Source organism: Haematobia irritans, chromosome 2 (genome assembly GCF_050003625.1).
Source record: "Haematobia irritans isolate KBUSLIRL chromosome 2, ASM5000362v1, whole genome shotgun sequence".
Lineage (NCBI taxonomy): Eukaryota > Metazoa > Arthropoda > Insecta > Diptera > Muscidae > Haematobia > Haematobia irritans.
Window position 1 is genome coordinate 121,957,374 of NC_134398.1, and position 12,005 is coordinate 121,969,378.

At 30.2% G+C, this 12,005-nt stretch overlaps 1 protein-coding gene and 1 long non-coding RNA gene across 2 annotated transcripts; both read right to left on the minus strand.

The window, feature by feature from the left end:
- Nucleotides 1–10,164, minus strand: LOC142226167 (uncharacterized). The gene is made up of 5 exons (XM_075296056.1): nucleotides 9,807–10,164; nucleotides 5,173–5,354; nucleotides 4,949–5,072; nucleotides 4,444–4,774; nucleotides 1–701 (listed from the first exon to the last, which is right to left on the minus strand). The coding sequence occupies exons 1-5, from the start codon at nucleotides 9,860–9,862 to the stop codon at nucleotides 423–425; spliced, it is 972 nt and encodes a 323-aa protein (XP_075152171.1). The 5' UTR covers nucleotides 9,863–10,164; the 3' UTR covers nucleotides 1–422.
- On the minus strand, nucleotides 9,290–9,782 carry LOC142226168 (uncharacterized). The gene is made up of 2 exons (XR_012719618.1): nucleotides 9,538–9,782; nucleotides 9,290–9,481 (listed from the first exon to the last, which is right to left on the minus strand). It is a non-coding gene; the product is annotated as an uncharacterized LOC142226168 (long non-coding RNA).
- Nucleotides 10,165–12,005: the final 1,841 nt, after the last annotated feature.

Sequence of the window (12,005 nt, forward strand, 5' to 3'; positions counted from 1 at the left end):
AACAAAAACGACAATGACTAATTTTTGTTTCACCATTGAACTGAAAAAAGTCATTATTATTTTGTAACAAATTGCAATAGTGGTAGCAGTAAAATGTCCGTTCGATTCTACGGAATTCATATTGTTTTGTCTCAATAAGATTTTCTTCATCTAAAACACCAAATACGTGGTATTCTATAAACTAAAACGTCGTTAGAGACGACGACTACGACAGGTGGTGATAAATAAATAATAGCTGATTCTGTTGATTGTGAAGAAGCTAAAGCCTTCGTTACTACTACAAGAGTTAATAAAGTGTCCATAAATAGAGGGGCTTTTCGCGATATTTCTTGTTGCTGCTGCTTATTAGATGTGATGATATTAATAGTAATAATAATTGTATTTTGCAAATAATCATTAATCTGCAATTGGCCAACCACTGGTCACCAGAGATTCCGTGGTAAGGCATAACCTTCTTTGGATACATAAACATTACGATCCGAGTAGACTTGAGCTTCATGGGTCGAATTTTGTATAGCTTCATTATTGGTGCCACCAATGCCATCATATGTTGTTTTGGTTTCCGTTTTACCATCCACAGTACGTGTTACGGTAGTTGTTTTGTTACCCTGTGAATCTTGGGTAATCTTGGTTATTTCATATGAACCATCCGGTTTACGTATGGTTTTAGTCATAACACTTTGACTAAACATTTTTGGACCCTGTTGGAAAAGTAAAGATATATTATTGATTATATTTTTTTGAAATGTAATTTATTAATTGGAAAAATCAAATACAGGTCGAATACAATAAAAACAAGTTTGTAACGTAATCTATAATAGTCTAAAGATTGTGATTTTCGGGTAATAGTGAAGATTCTGATGATACTATCTGGATAATTGTGACCTTGGGACAGTACCTTTTTCAGTGTCCAACGTGGGGCATTGATTATGCTATGCCAACCTTGCATACAAACACTCATTGCTTCAATCCCAGTTGTACACATTGACTATTCAGTGGTACATATGGTCCAATTGATCCTAAAATTACGGGCTGCCCCTCTACCCAACATAAACTAACCATATGCTTTTACAAGATATAAAGTCCACCATATCGGCAATAAGGTTATTCGGGACCTGGTCCAACTTGGAAGTAGAGATTAGGAACAAAAAACGGGAATTCATTAAAGACACAACTGCCCTAGTTGGTCAAAAACTATTGATCGACTTTTAACAAAAATGTCGTGAATCGTTGTTGGATTAAAGAAGAAATATACCACTATTTATAAGGAGAGAGTATCTGTCGACGATATCATTTATTTCAAAATTTATTTTAAAAGGGATGTGTATGGATATATATGCCGACAAAAATTTTAAAGAATCTAAAACTCTATTTTTCAAAATTTTGAAAAGGTTGAGGGAAATATTTTATTAATCTACACAGAAAAAAATCTCTCAATTAAAAAGTTGATTGGAGTTTAAGATGTAATAAATTAAAAAATTATCAGTTACTAAAAATTAAAAAAGATTAGGTTAGGTGGCAGCCCCAGTGATGCCAACTCCCGAAGGGCAAAAAGCACCAAATATATATTATAAACTCTAACATACTAGTTTCCACTACAAAAACTACTCCAGCCAGGCGAAATTCAATTTTCTACTACTAAAAAAAAAAAAACAAAAAAAAACTTCAAAGATGTATTATAGAATTTATATATCTTTATAATTCTTAATGCTTATTCCACTCATTCCATTTATTTGTATTAGTAATATGTTTTGCCGAGGAGAAAATAAATATTTCGGCATTAAATTTTGAAATATTAATATTTGCTGGGAGTCTATTTCTTATTTCAATTATGAGTGTTTTTGTGAATTTAATACAAATTTTTTTAATGCCATCTTTATCAAGTTCACAAATTCTGCACTCGTCGCTAGACTTTTAAAATGAATAACAATATTGATTAAAACAGGATCAACACCACCTTCATAACAATAAAATTCCATGGAAATATAGTTGAGTTTCTTAAGCTTTTCGTAGTCTAATCAGAATTTTTGTATGAAAAGATGTCGTCAATTATACTCAATAGGGTGAGTACAGCATATGTGGTACAGGCTAGTAATGTGGTATAGTAGCTTTTTTCTCTATCTAACAACATACGAATAACTAAACCCAGCTGAATAGATTGTGGCTGTCAGAGAATGAAGCAATCAACGATCAGTTTTATTTTTACAACTCTTTCTTTGTGCCAGTTGAAAGAATTCACATTTACCCGTGCTCGAATGGTTTTTTTTTGTGGTTCTTAATCATTTCGTTTTAGATGAAGGTATATTTTCAATTTATTAATTTTAGGATGTAAGTAACTGACGAGTACTAAATAAGCATAAAATGTATGCAATTGCGATACATATATTGCATTTATTTCTTTTTACAAAAAATCTATCTTATTATTAAAATGCATGCAATTGCGATACATATATTGCCTTTATTTCTTTTTACAAAAAATCTACATTATGGTGTACCGCATTTTCGTGCTTAATGTGTTTTTTAATAAAATCGCAAATATATCCGAAATTATGGATTTCTTATTTTTCGCTCATAGTTGCGGGGATGGCTAACACTAGTAAAATGAATGTGGTAAAATCTTAGCCTCATCGGAGAAAAACAAAAAATTTGGCGATCGAAAAACAAATGGGTATACCACAATTGCTGCACTCACCCTACTGTTCAAATTGAAAAAAAGCACTAAGGCACTAAAAAAACAATTTGGTGCTGTTTGGAAATCAAAAATCAAAATTTGATGCTAAAAGCTGAAGCACCAAATTGTCATCACTGGGCAGTCCGATGTATCTGGCTCACTTGTACTCCTCAGTCCATTGTGATACCACAGTGGTGAACTTCTCCCTTATTACTGAGTGCTGCCCGATTTCATGTTAAGCTCAATGACAAGGGACCTCCTCTTTATAGCCCAGTAAGTAAATATATATATATATATATATATATATATATATATATATATATATATATATATATATATATATATATATATATATATATATATATATATATATATTATATATATATATATATATATAATATATATATATATATATATATATATATATATATATATATATATATATATATATATATATATATCCCTTTCCGACCGTGCACGCACAATTGTGCGGGTAAGTTTAAGTCTCTATAATTTCGTTAATATATGAAGTACTGCGATAAGAGCGGCAAAAAAGTAATTGTGTATGCTCTCTCTTTGTCTAAGAATGTGAAGAACCGTTATAAATATTTGTTTTTCATATTAATTTTGTAGTTTCGGCAGTGTACTTTGTGCATTTGGAAAAAATTAGTGGAAGAGGTAAGTTTGCAAATAAATTAAAATTATTTAAATTGTGGAATATTTCATCAAACAAGAGTTTTCATAAGAAAAAATATTAAATATTGTATGCAAACAGTAACTTCGTGATTATTTTGTATTTTTTAATATTTTTACGTACGGACTTTTACCGGAATTTACCGGACTGCAACAATTGTGCGTATCCTGAAAAAACAGGATACAGGATCAAACTGAACAAACTTAATAATTTAAAATGTTCTATGTACACATAAATAACAGAATTCAAAAATTTAGGAAAATCTATCACGTGGATCGGCTATAGGTCGGAAAGGGATATATATATATATATATATATATATATATATATATATATATATATATATATATATATATATATATATATATATATATATATATATATATATATATATATATATATATATATATATATATATATATATATATATATATATATATATATATAATATATATATATATATATATATATATATATATATATATATATATATATATGATTATTAATAAAAAATTACAAATTTCAAAATAATTGATTGTCTCAACTAAAAAAGTGCTCAATCACTTTGCGAAAAAAAATCGAATAAATTTTGATTTGAACAATTTAAAAATTAATTGAAAGTATATAAGAATCAATTAATTTTTTAATAAAGTATAATTTTTATTTTTAATTAAGTTCATGGTTGCTATTATCATTTTCGTAATTGATTTGAAATTTGAATTAAAAATTAATTGGATCAATTAATATAGTGAGTGAACAAGAAAAAAATTTCTGTGTACTGACTCTTAAAAGAGGTATCACATAATGTGTTCGAAAATTATTAAAGGGCGGAGAAGTATCGATAAAAATTTAATATTTTAAATACATTTATTCCCCCTGTTCTTATTTATGAAATGAAGAATTTCATGCCTAAATATAATTTTAACTTCAACGTGTAATATTTGAAGAAAAGTATTAAACAAAATTTTTCGTTTTGAGAATTATAAAACCAAACATTTACCACTAAGAACAGAAAAATGAATATAAAAATTGCTCTTGATTAGCACGGAATAAATATTACATTTTCTTTTTAACTTACATGATAAGCACCCTCAAAGGCACCACCACCAAAAGAGCCTCTCGGCAGCATCGGTGTCATAGGAGTCATTATGTCAGGTCGACGTGGCATCATACCAGAGGGCGGAGGCGCAGGCTTACGCTGGTTGTCGTCATCCAAGGTTCCATGTATCTTTCCCATAATTATTTCCTCGTCACTAAGCTTGGGTTTATTTTCCCAATTACGGAATGATTTATTATCATTGCGTGGTAAGATATTTCCAGGTGTTTCTGGGTCCTTTAGATGTTTTAAAACTTCTCCCTCGCCGTTGGCAAATCGTTGAAGTAACGAATGCAATTGATCAGGATAGATTCTGTAGAAGATAGTATATGTTAGAAATATGAAATGGAAAATATTTCACACCGAATGACATTCACAAAACGAATTATGGAACAAATTTGTTAAATGAAAAAAAGTGTAGTATTACGTATTTCCTATAGGCATTATTTAAATTAAATTTAGAAAGTATAGAACTATAAGCGCTTACTCTCCATCCAAATCGGTATCAAAATAGCGATTTTTTTGTTTTTCAAATTCCTTTAAAATTTCACTTTCAAATCCGGGCTTCAAGTAATTTTCCTTGACATTCTTCTCAATAACGACACCCTTATCTAAAAACATAATACATATTTATATATATATATGTATATACTGCTTTGGTGCATATGCACAATATGAAAGTGTTTTTGTATAACATATAAGAGTCTTTACCTCCTTCCATTTCGCTTACGGCCTCCAATATCTGCTGCATTTGAAGTTCAAAATGCTTTTGTAATTCCATGGGATTGGTGAATATTTGAAAAGCAAATTTACGATCGTCATCGAATAGTTCATCATCAGTTTCGGCTTCTTCAAACCATTGAGGCTTACGGAATTCGTCTTTAGCGAGAGAACTGAGTGCATTAAAAGTAACAATGAGAAATGAATGTAAGTACTATTTGGATCAAAATATTAAGATCATACTGTATATTTCATATAAGCAAGAGCTTTAATGCTATAGAAGGATAAAAAGATATTTAAGAAATGTGAAAATCGTAATAATTATTTTGGCAATGTATTTGAATTCAAAATATAACTAACGTTTTCAAATATATTTGAAATATGATTTGCAAGGGAATTATACCCTCATTATGATGGGAAACATATTTATAAATACGAGGGTGGTCGTATAAAAATCACATTCTCGTAAACGGCTACTATCTGTTCGAACTTATATTTTGGTTTTTATCATCTGTGGAATCGGGCCTTAATGAGCCCCTCGAAGTGCCTCGAAAACTGCTACCTCGGATAATAAAGATTATTATTTTCCAGGTGATAATATATTTAACAAAAACACGATAATATATTAAAAAGAAAAGTATTTTTATATTAGCCTGATATCAACGCAGGCTGGTTTCCCGGCCAAATCAATTACTTTACATTAATTAATTAATGTATAAAAAAACACTACACTACAATTCTGCTATCTTTTTGGTGCTTTATAATCACTATATCGTAGTACATCACCACTGTTTAATACCTGTTGTACATCTTTTGGTCTACAATTATTAGAATGATATTGTTTCAAATTCTGTTAGTCAGTTATTAATACTATTTATATTATTTTTTTTAGTTTTTAAACTATTCCTACGGGAAATGGATCAAACACAGGACTGGTACAGGACTAGTCCCTGGTGTGCATGGACCAGTCCTAATTCTGGTCAAAATTCTAACTTTACCCAATACTGAGAAAAACACAAAATCACGAATCATAGGTTAGTGGACCATTTGATCCATAGTAAGTTTTTATTGATATTTTTAAAAACTTTATAATTTATTTTTTTATTTGTACATAGTTTTCACTACAAGTAATGCACAATGTTTTTCGGTTAGTTTTGCAAATAAATTTGCAAATGGAGCATTTTACGTCATACTTTGATTTGCAGCAAGCACAAATTCCACGCTTCCAAGTACCAGAATGGGAAGTTGCATTATTTTTGGAATCCTCTGAAGCTGTGCATGTTGTACGTATATTTGACAATAACTGAACTGAGAATCCTTGTTGAGGTAATCTAGATCGTTTTGTAATATATTTGGCATGAATATTATGATTATTTGCCATGAATATTATAGTATGGACCCAATGGTCCCTTAACCTGGGATTCGTAAGTTTTTTCTAACCTAACAGCAGGGTTAATTATAATTTAAATCGCAGATTACATTCACTATCTTACTAACATTAATCACATACTAACACCGTTTGTTTGTTAAATTTACACTTGGAAAAGATTTTAAATATTATGAGAATAAGGTTCAGTTTTTATTAGGGCTGTTACCATTAGCGTAGCTAAACAATTTTCCTAGGGGGGCCTATAGCCCCCCTAGCTAAAAATTTATAGACTGAACTTATAGGTTCAATTAATGTTTTATTTCATAAAATTGAATAAAAACTTAGACATCAAAATAACTCGACAATTAATTTATAATAAAGCAATTAAAAGTAGTTCCACACTTTTCCCAGCAAAAAATTGTGAGTTGTTCTAAAGGCACAACGTTAAAAGTACTTCCAAAAATGTCCTCAATTATTTTAACTACACGATAAGTTTTTTACTTCATTTTTTTTTTATATTTTAATGTGTAATTTTTTGTTTTCTTTTTTTTCAAATAGTTAAAAAAAGAGTAAGAATAAATAAATTGGTACAAATTATTCAAATTTTGCCATAAAACTGCTAAATCCATTATAGAAAAAATCGATAATTTTGGAAATTATTCGATGAAAAACGTTTCAAACAAGCGTCAGAATGCATTAAAAATCATAAAAACAATATAAAAATTATTAATTTAGGAAAATATCACAAAATTTTTTAATTTACATTCAAAACACTGAATTCGGATCTCACCTTAAGAAGTGATGCTAATTCATTGCAACGGCTGATGAAACGGTGGACATTTGTCCTATGGCAAAAGCTCATATTACATTCATTTCTTCTCCGCCAATTTTGCACCACTTCTAGACCCAAAAAGAACATTTTCACTACTTTTTTGGCAACGCTTTTTCGCAGCATTATTAAGATATTAATTTATGAAAGAATAGTTTTAATATCAATTACTATTTTTCTAATTAAATTGACTAAACTAAATCAATCATAAGTTCAACCAAAGCTTTATTTCATAAATATCTGACTTCAAACATTGCCATCGGCAACTGCTACCACAACCCAAGTAATTCGATTATTCATGAAAGTCTTTAGCGGCACTTTGTGCGATTGTATATACTTGTTTAATTTTTATAAAAATTAAAAAAAAAAACTATTGACATTTATTGAAAAATGGAAAATCATAAATAGAGTTTCAAATTCTGGGGGGGGCTAAAATTTGTCTGGGGGGTCTAAGCCCCCTCCCCAGAGGCCTTCCTACGTTATGGCTGTCACCCGTGATAAAACCCGTCACGAAATCCCGGCATTTTCCGGACGGGATTAATCCCGAACCCCGGGATTTTTAGGGATCCTGAAAACATAATTCCAATTTGTTAATTTTGTGTCTTTTTATTTTTTAATTATTAATAAATTTATTTATTAATAAATTGTATTCTTCATTCAGTGCAAACGGCCCTTAAATTTCATACCCGACAAATTGTGTTAATAAACAGTTATGGTACACCTTGAGTGAAAATTTATTATACATGAGGTATATTTTAAAAAGCACAAGGTCCTCCTTTGAACAATGAGTTCACGTGTGAAATGGACAGCAAAGGTCCGTTGACAATATGACAAAATCGCGATAGCGTTATAAAATTGATTTTTAACTTATTTTTTGTTTTCTTCATATTGTTGATTTGGACTACATATTCGCTAAGTATGATAGCAATTTGAAATTGCGTTTTGATTTACTCTTATGCTCTTTTGCTAATAAAATTTAATTAAAGTATTACTTAACATATTTAAGGAATCCCGAAAAAATCCCTTGATCCCGATTTATGAAAACCGATCCCGAATGACAGGCCTAGTTTTCATATATTAACATAATTCATTCTGTAATGTATATTTGGTATAAATAATCTATCTGTTTCAATTTTAATTAAAAATTCATTTACTTAAATCTCCTTTTTGACACAATTATTAATTTTAACTTATTTTGTAATTTGAAGCCTCTGGTGGCCAATTTAACAGAAACTACATACTTTATATATATATATATATATATATATATATATATATATATATATATATATATATATATATATATATATATATATATATATATATATATATATATATATATATATATATATATATATAAGGAAAAAACTATTCCGAAAAATTATCCTTAAAAATGTTACTTAATTACATACCGTTTAAGCTAAACAATTTTTTAAATTGTTATTTTGTCGATTTCTCTTATCCCAATTCGACTGTGCATCAAACTTATTAAAGTTCAATTCATAGCAACAGTAATACCACCATTTTTTATTAAAAACATTAAACTCTGATCGAACATGCATTTTCAACAATAGTTATGAGGAAAATATAAAATATGCTCAATAATTTGTTGTGGGCAAGCGTTGTTTCAACGTTAGCCTCCAAAACTGTGACAATGCTTAATATTTGTAACCATCAGGAATGTTAAGCCTAACATTTTTTCGACAGGACCAGATTCTAAATATGTGTAGGGAAATTAGATAAAAGCAAAATTATACCCCCATATTTTTTCTGGCTTTGGAAGAAGATGTACGATTAACAAATCTTTATCATTCATTGATTTTTCATATATTCGACCAACATCCTATAAAACTTTTTTATTGATTGGCAGCTAAGATCCTAATAAAAGCCAAGTGTTGTTTATAAGTATGTAACATTCGCACCAAAATTTACTATATTTTGTATCTATCTTGTCAATATGATTTAAAGCCATAAATATTATACACTTTAAATGATGCTGGTTTCAGTTAAGCTTCTACTCTTAATGCGCATTGCGCAGCCTCCATCAATTAACCAGTCATGCATATACTCCTAGTTCACATCCTTAGAACGGAAACATTGCACTAAAAACAATGAAATTGTAAATTGTCTACACTTAAATGGTCCACAAAATACACACCCGAAACCTAGTTGGTTATGAAAGGTACCACCGGGAAAAGGAAATGAGATTATAAAATAGCTTATAGGTGAAGGGGTCTACCACTGGTCTAAGGAGCTATTGATCTTTCTTCTAATATAGGAAACATTCAATATACATCAGCTGTATGTTGATTTATGTACGACTGTATGTTGATTTATTTTCTTTATGCAATATATATGCTAATACAAAAATACAGAAAGTGTTATTCGACTACACAAAACACATAATTGTTATTTTATAACACTTACTCCCTATCTTTTCCATCCTCCTCCTTTTGTTGGAACATCTTCTTTAGTATATCCATATCAATTAATTACTTAGAACCTTATTGTGTATCGAAAGATGATGACCAAAAGTAACACAAATTTGGGAAATAAAACTAAATCAAACGAAATTCTTTTTCCGCAGTTTCCTCAAATTTTTGTTGCAACTGTCTTTTTTTCTTTTCCCTTGCACAGAATATGCTCGAAAATAGTTATTGTTTTGCTGTATCGGACGACACTCTTCTGTTTTATTTTTATTCTCAAACACCTCTTTATACTATTCCCGATGAATATTTTTTATCCCGCAGAAACGTCTGTCGTCTGTCCAATCTAATCTGACAATAACAAACGTCACGTTTAGAATGAAATCGAAAAACCACGACAAAACCATGATGTGACAAGCAGGTATTAGCAAGGAATCAGATGATTGAATATCTCCAAACATGAAGTACAAATAAGGTGGTATATCAGTAACAACTGAGTAAAGTTTTTTTTTATAGAAGTCACATGGATTGGAGAAATGATTATATTCGACATGCTTTCAAACATTTTTTCAAAAGATCAGCTTGACAGACATTTTGTACGGATAAACTTAAGGTGGTCAAACGCAAATATTTGTAGGCGATAATGCGCTTTACAGACTATCAGTTATTCCGGACGGAACGTCGGTGTTTGTAAAGAATCTTACAGTGTGTCGGACCGATACGACTTGCCGGCGATGACTAAATAATCGGTAAATGTGTTATCGATCCCATAAACATGCATCAGTATCGATTATGCCTTCGGACTTAACTTATAGTGTGTACAATATATGGGATATGTTCGACACGAGCACTGTCGTCCGGAATAACTGATAGTTTGTAAAGCGCATAAGTAGAACATAAATGTCGTTGCACAGAAATTATGGTGTGGCCACAATCTAGGTTATATCTCTGAAAGTTGGACACGAGCAATATAGCATAAACGGCGCCTAATGTTTCTATTCGAGTTTTCGAAAAAAATCTTAGGGCTTGTACTCATTATGAGATGCATTTCAGAAACGGACAATTTGTATGAATAAAAGTATAGTGCGAACGGCCTATTAGCTTGAGATTTAAATTTATCGATTCATTCTTTTGTCACAAAATTTTGAAATTATCATCACTATTCGAAAAAGTGTTTTTGTAAAATATTGATTCGGATGGAATCATAATAACCTTTTTTAAAAATGGTTCTTATGTTGAATATTTGTGAATAAAATTGAAATTGAAGATGCAATACGGTATAGAAAACATGCTGTGTGATTGAGAAGAATTTAAGTAAGTTAGCCAAATTATACGATCATTATTATATCCAAAGCTCTTTCCAAATTACTACCCCAATAAGAAAATACACATGTCATTTTGTTTTTACCCAGTGGTAAAAAAAATCAAATCAATTACCAAACAATCGATTATGTTCTTGCGAAACTTTGAAGATTAAGTAAGTACGTTCTATGTAAATGAAAATTGAGTTGAAATTGGTACTACTTATACCTTAAGCCCGGTACTCTGTTCGGTTTTCGCGTTGAAACTCCATACAAAACCAAAAAATGCGAAAAATTTGCGAAATTTTTTCCATTGGTGATACTTTGTTTTTTCGTGTTGAAAAACTGAATTAACTGAGTTAAGAAATAATTTATTTATTAAAAACTATTTGTGTGGGTTTATAAATCAAACACGGACCATATTTTTGTTCCGAAACTATACAAAGGATCAAAGGAATAGCAGATCAATTGCCCAAGGAAAAATAAAATGGTATTTTGTAAAAACAAGCAACAACCACCAACTTTATTCAATATCGCTCCCTGTAAAATAGCGCTCCAAGCTACCTAAAAAACGCCGCTTTCTATGTGCGAAATAATGGTTTCCATAAAAATTTTTCGCAAGAATGAACATAGTACCGGCCTTTTGCATTGAAAAGTCGCACAGAAAGTAATGCCTATAAATTTTGAACAAATGAAAGCTACTACTTAGTCATCTAGTTGTTGCATTGTAGTGTACCTAGTGCTTACGACTCCCACTTACTGCGTAAAGGCCGGTACTATGTTCATTCTTGCGAAAAAATTTTATGGAAACCATTATTTCGCACATAGAAAGCGGCGTTTTTTTAGCTAGCTTGGAACGCTATTTTACAGGGAGCGATATTGGATTAAGTTGGTGGTTG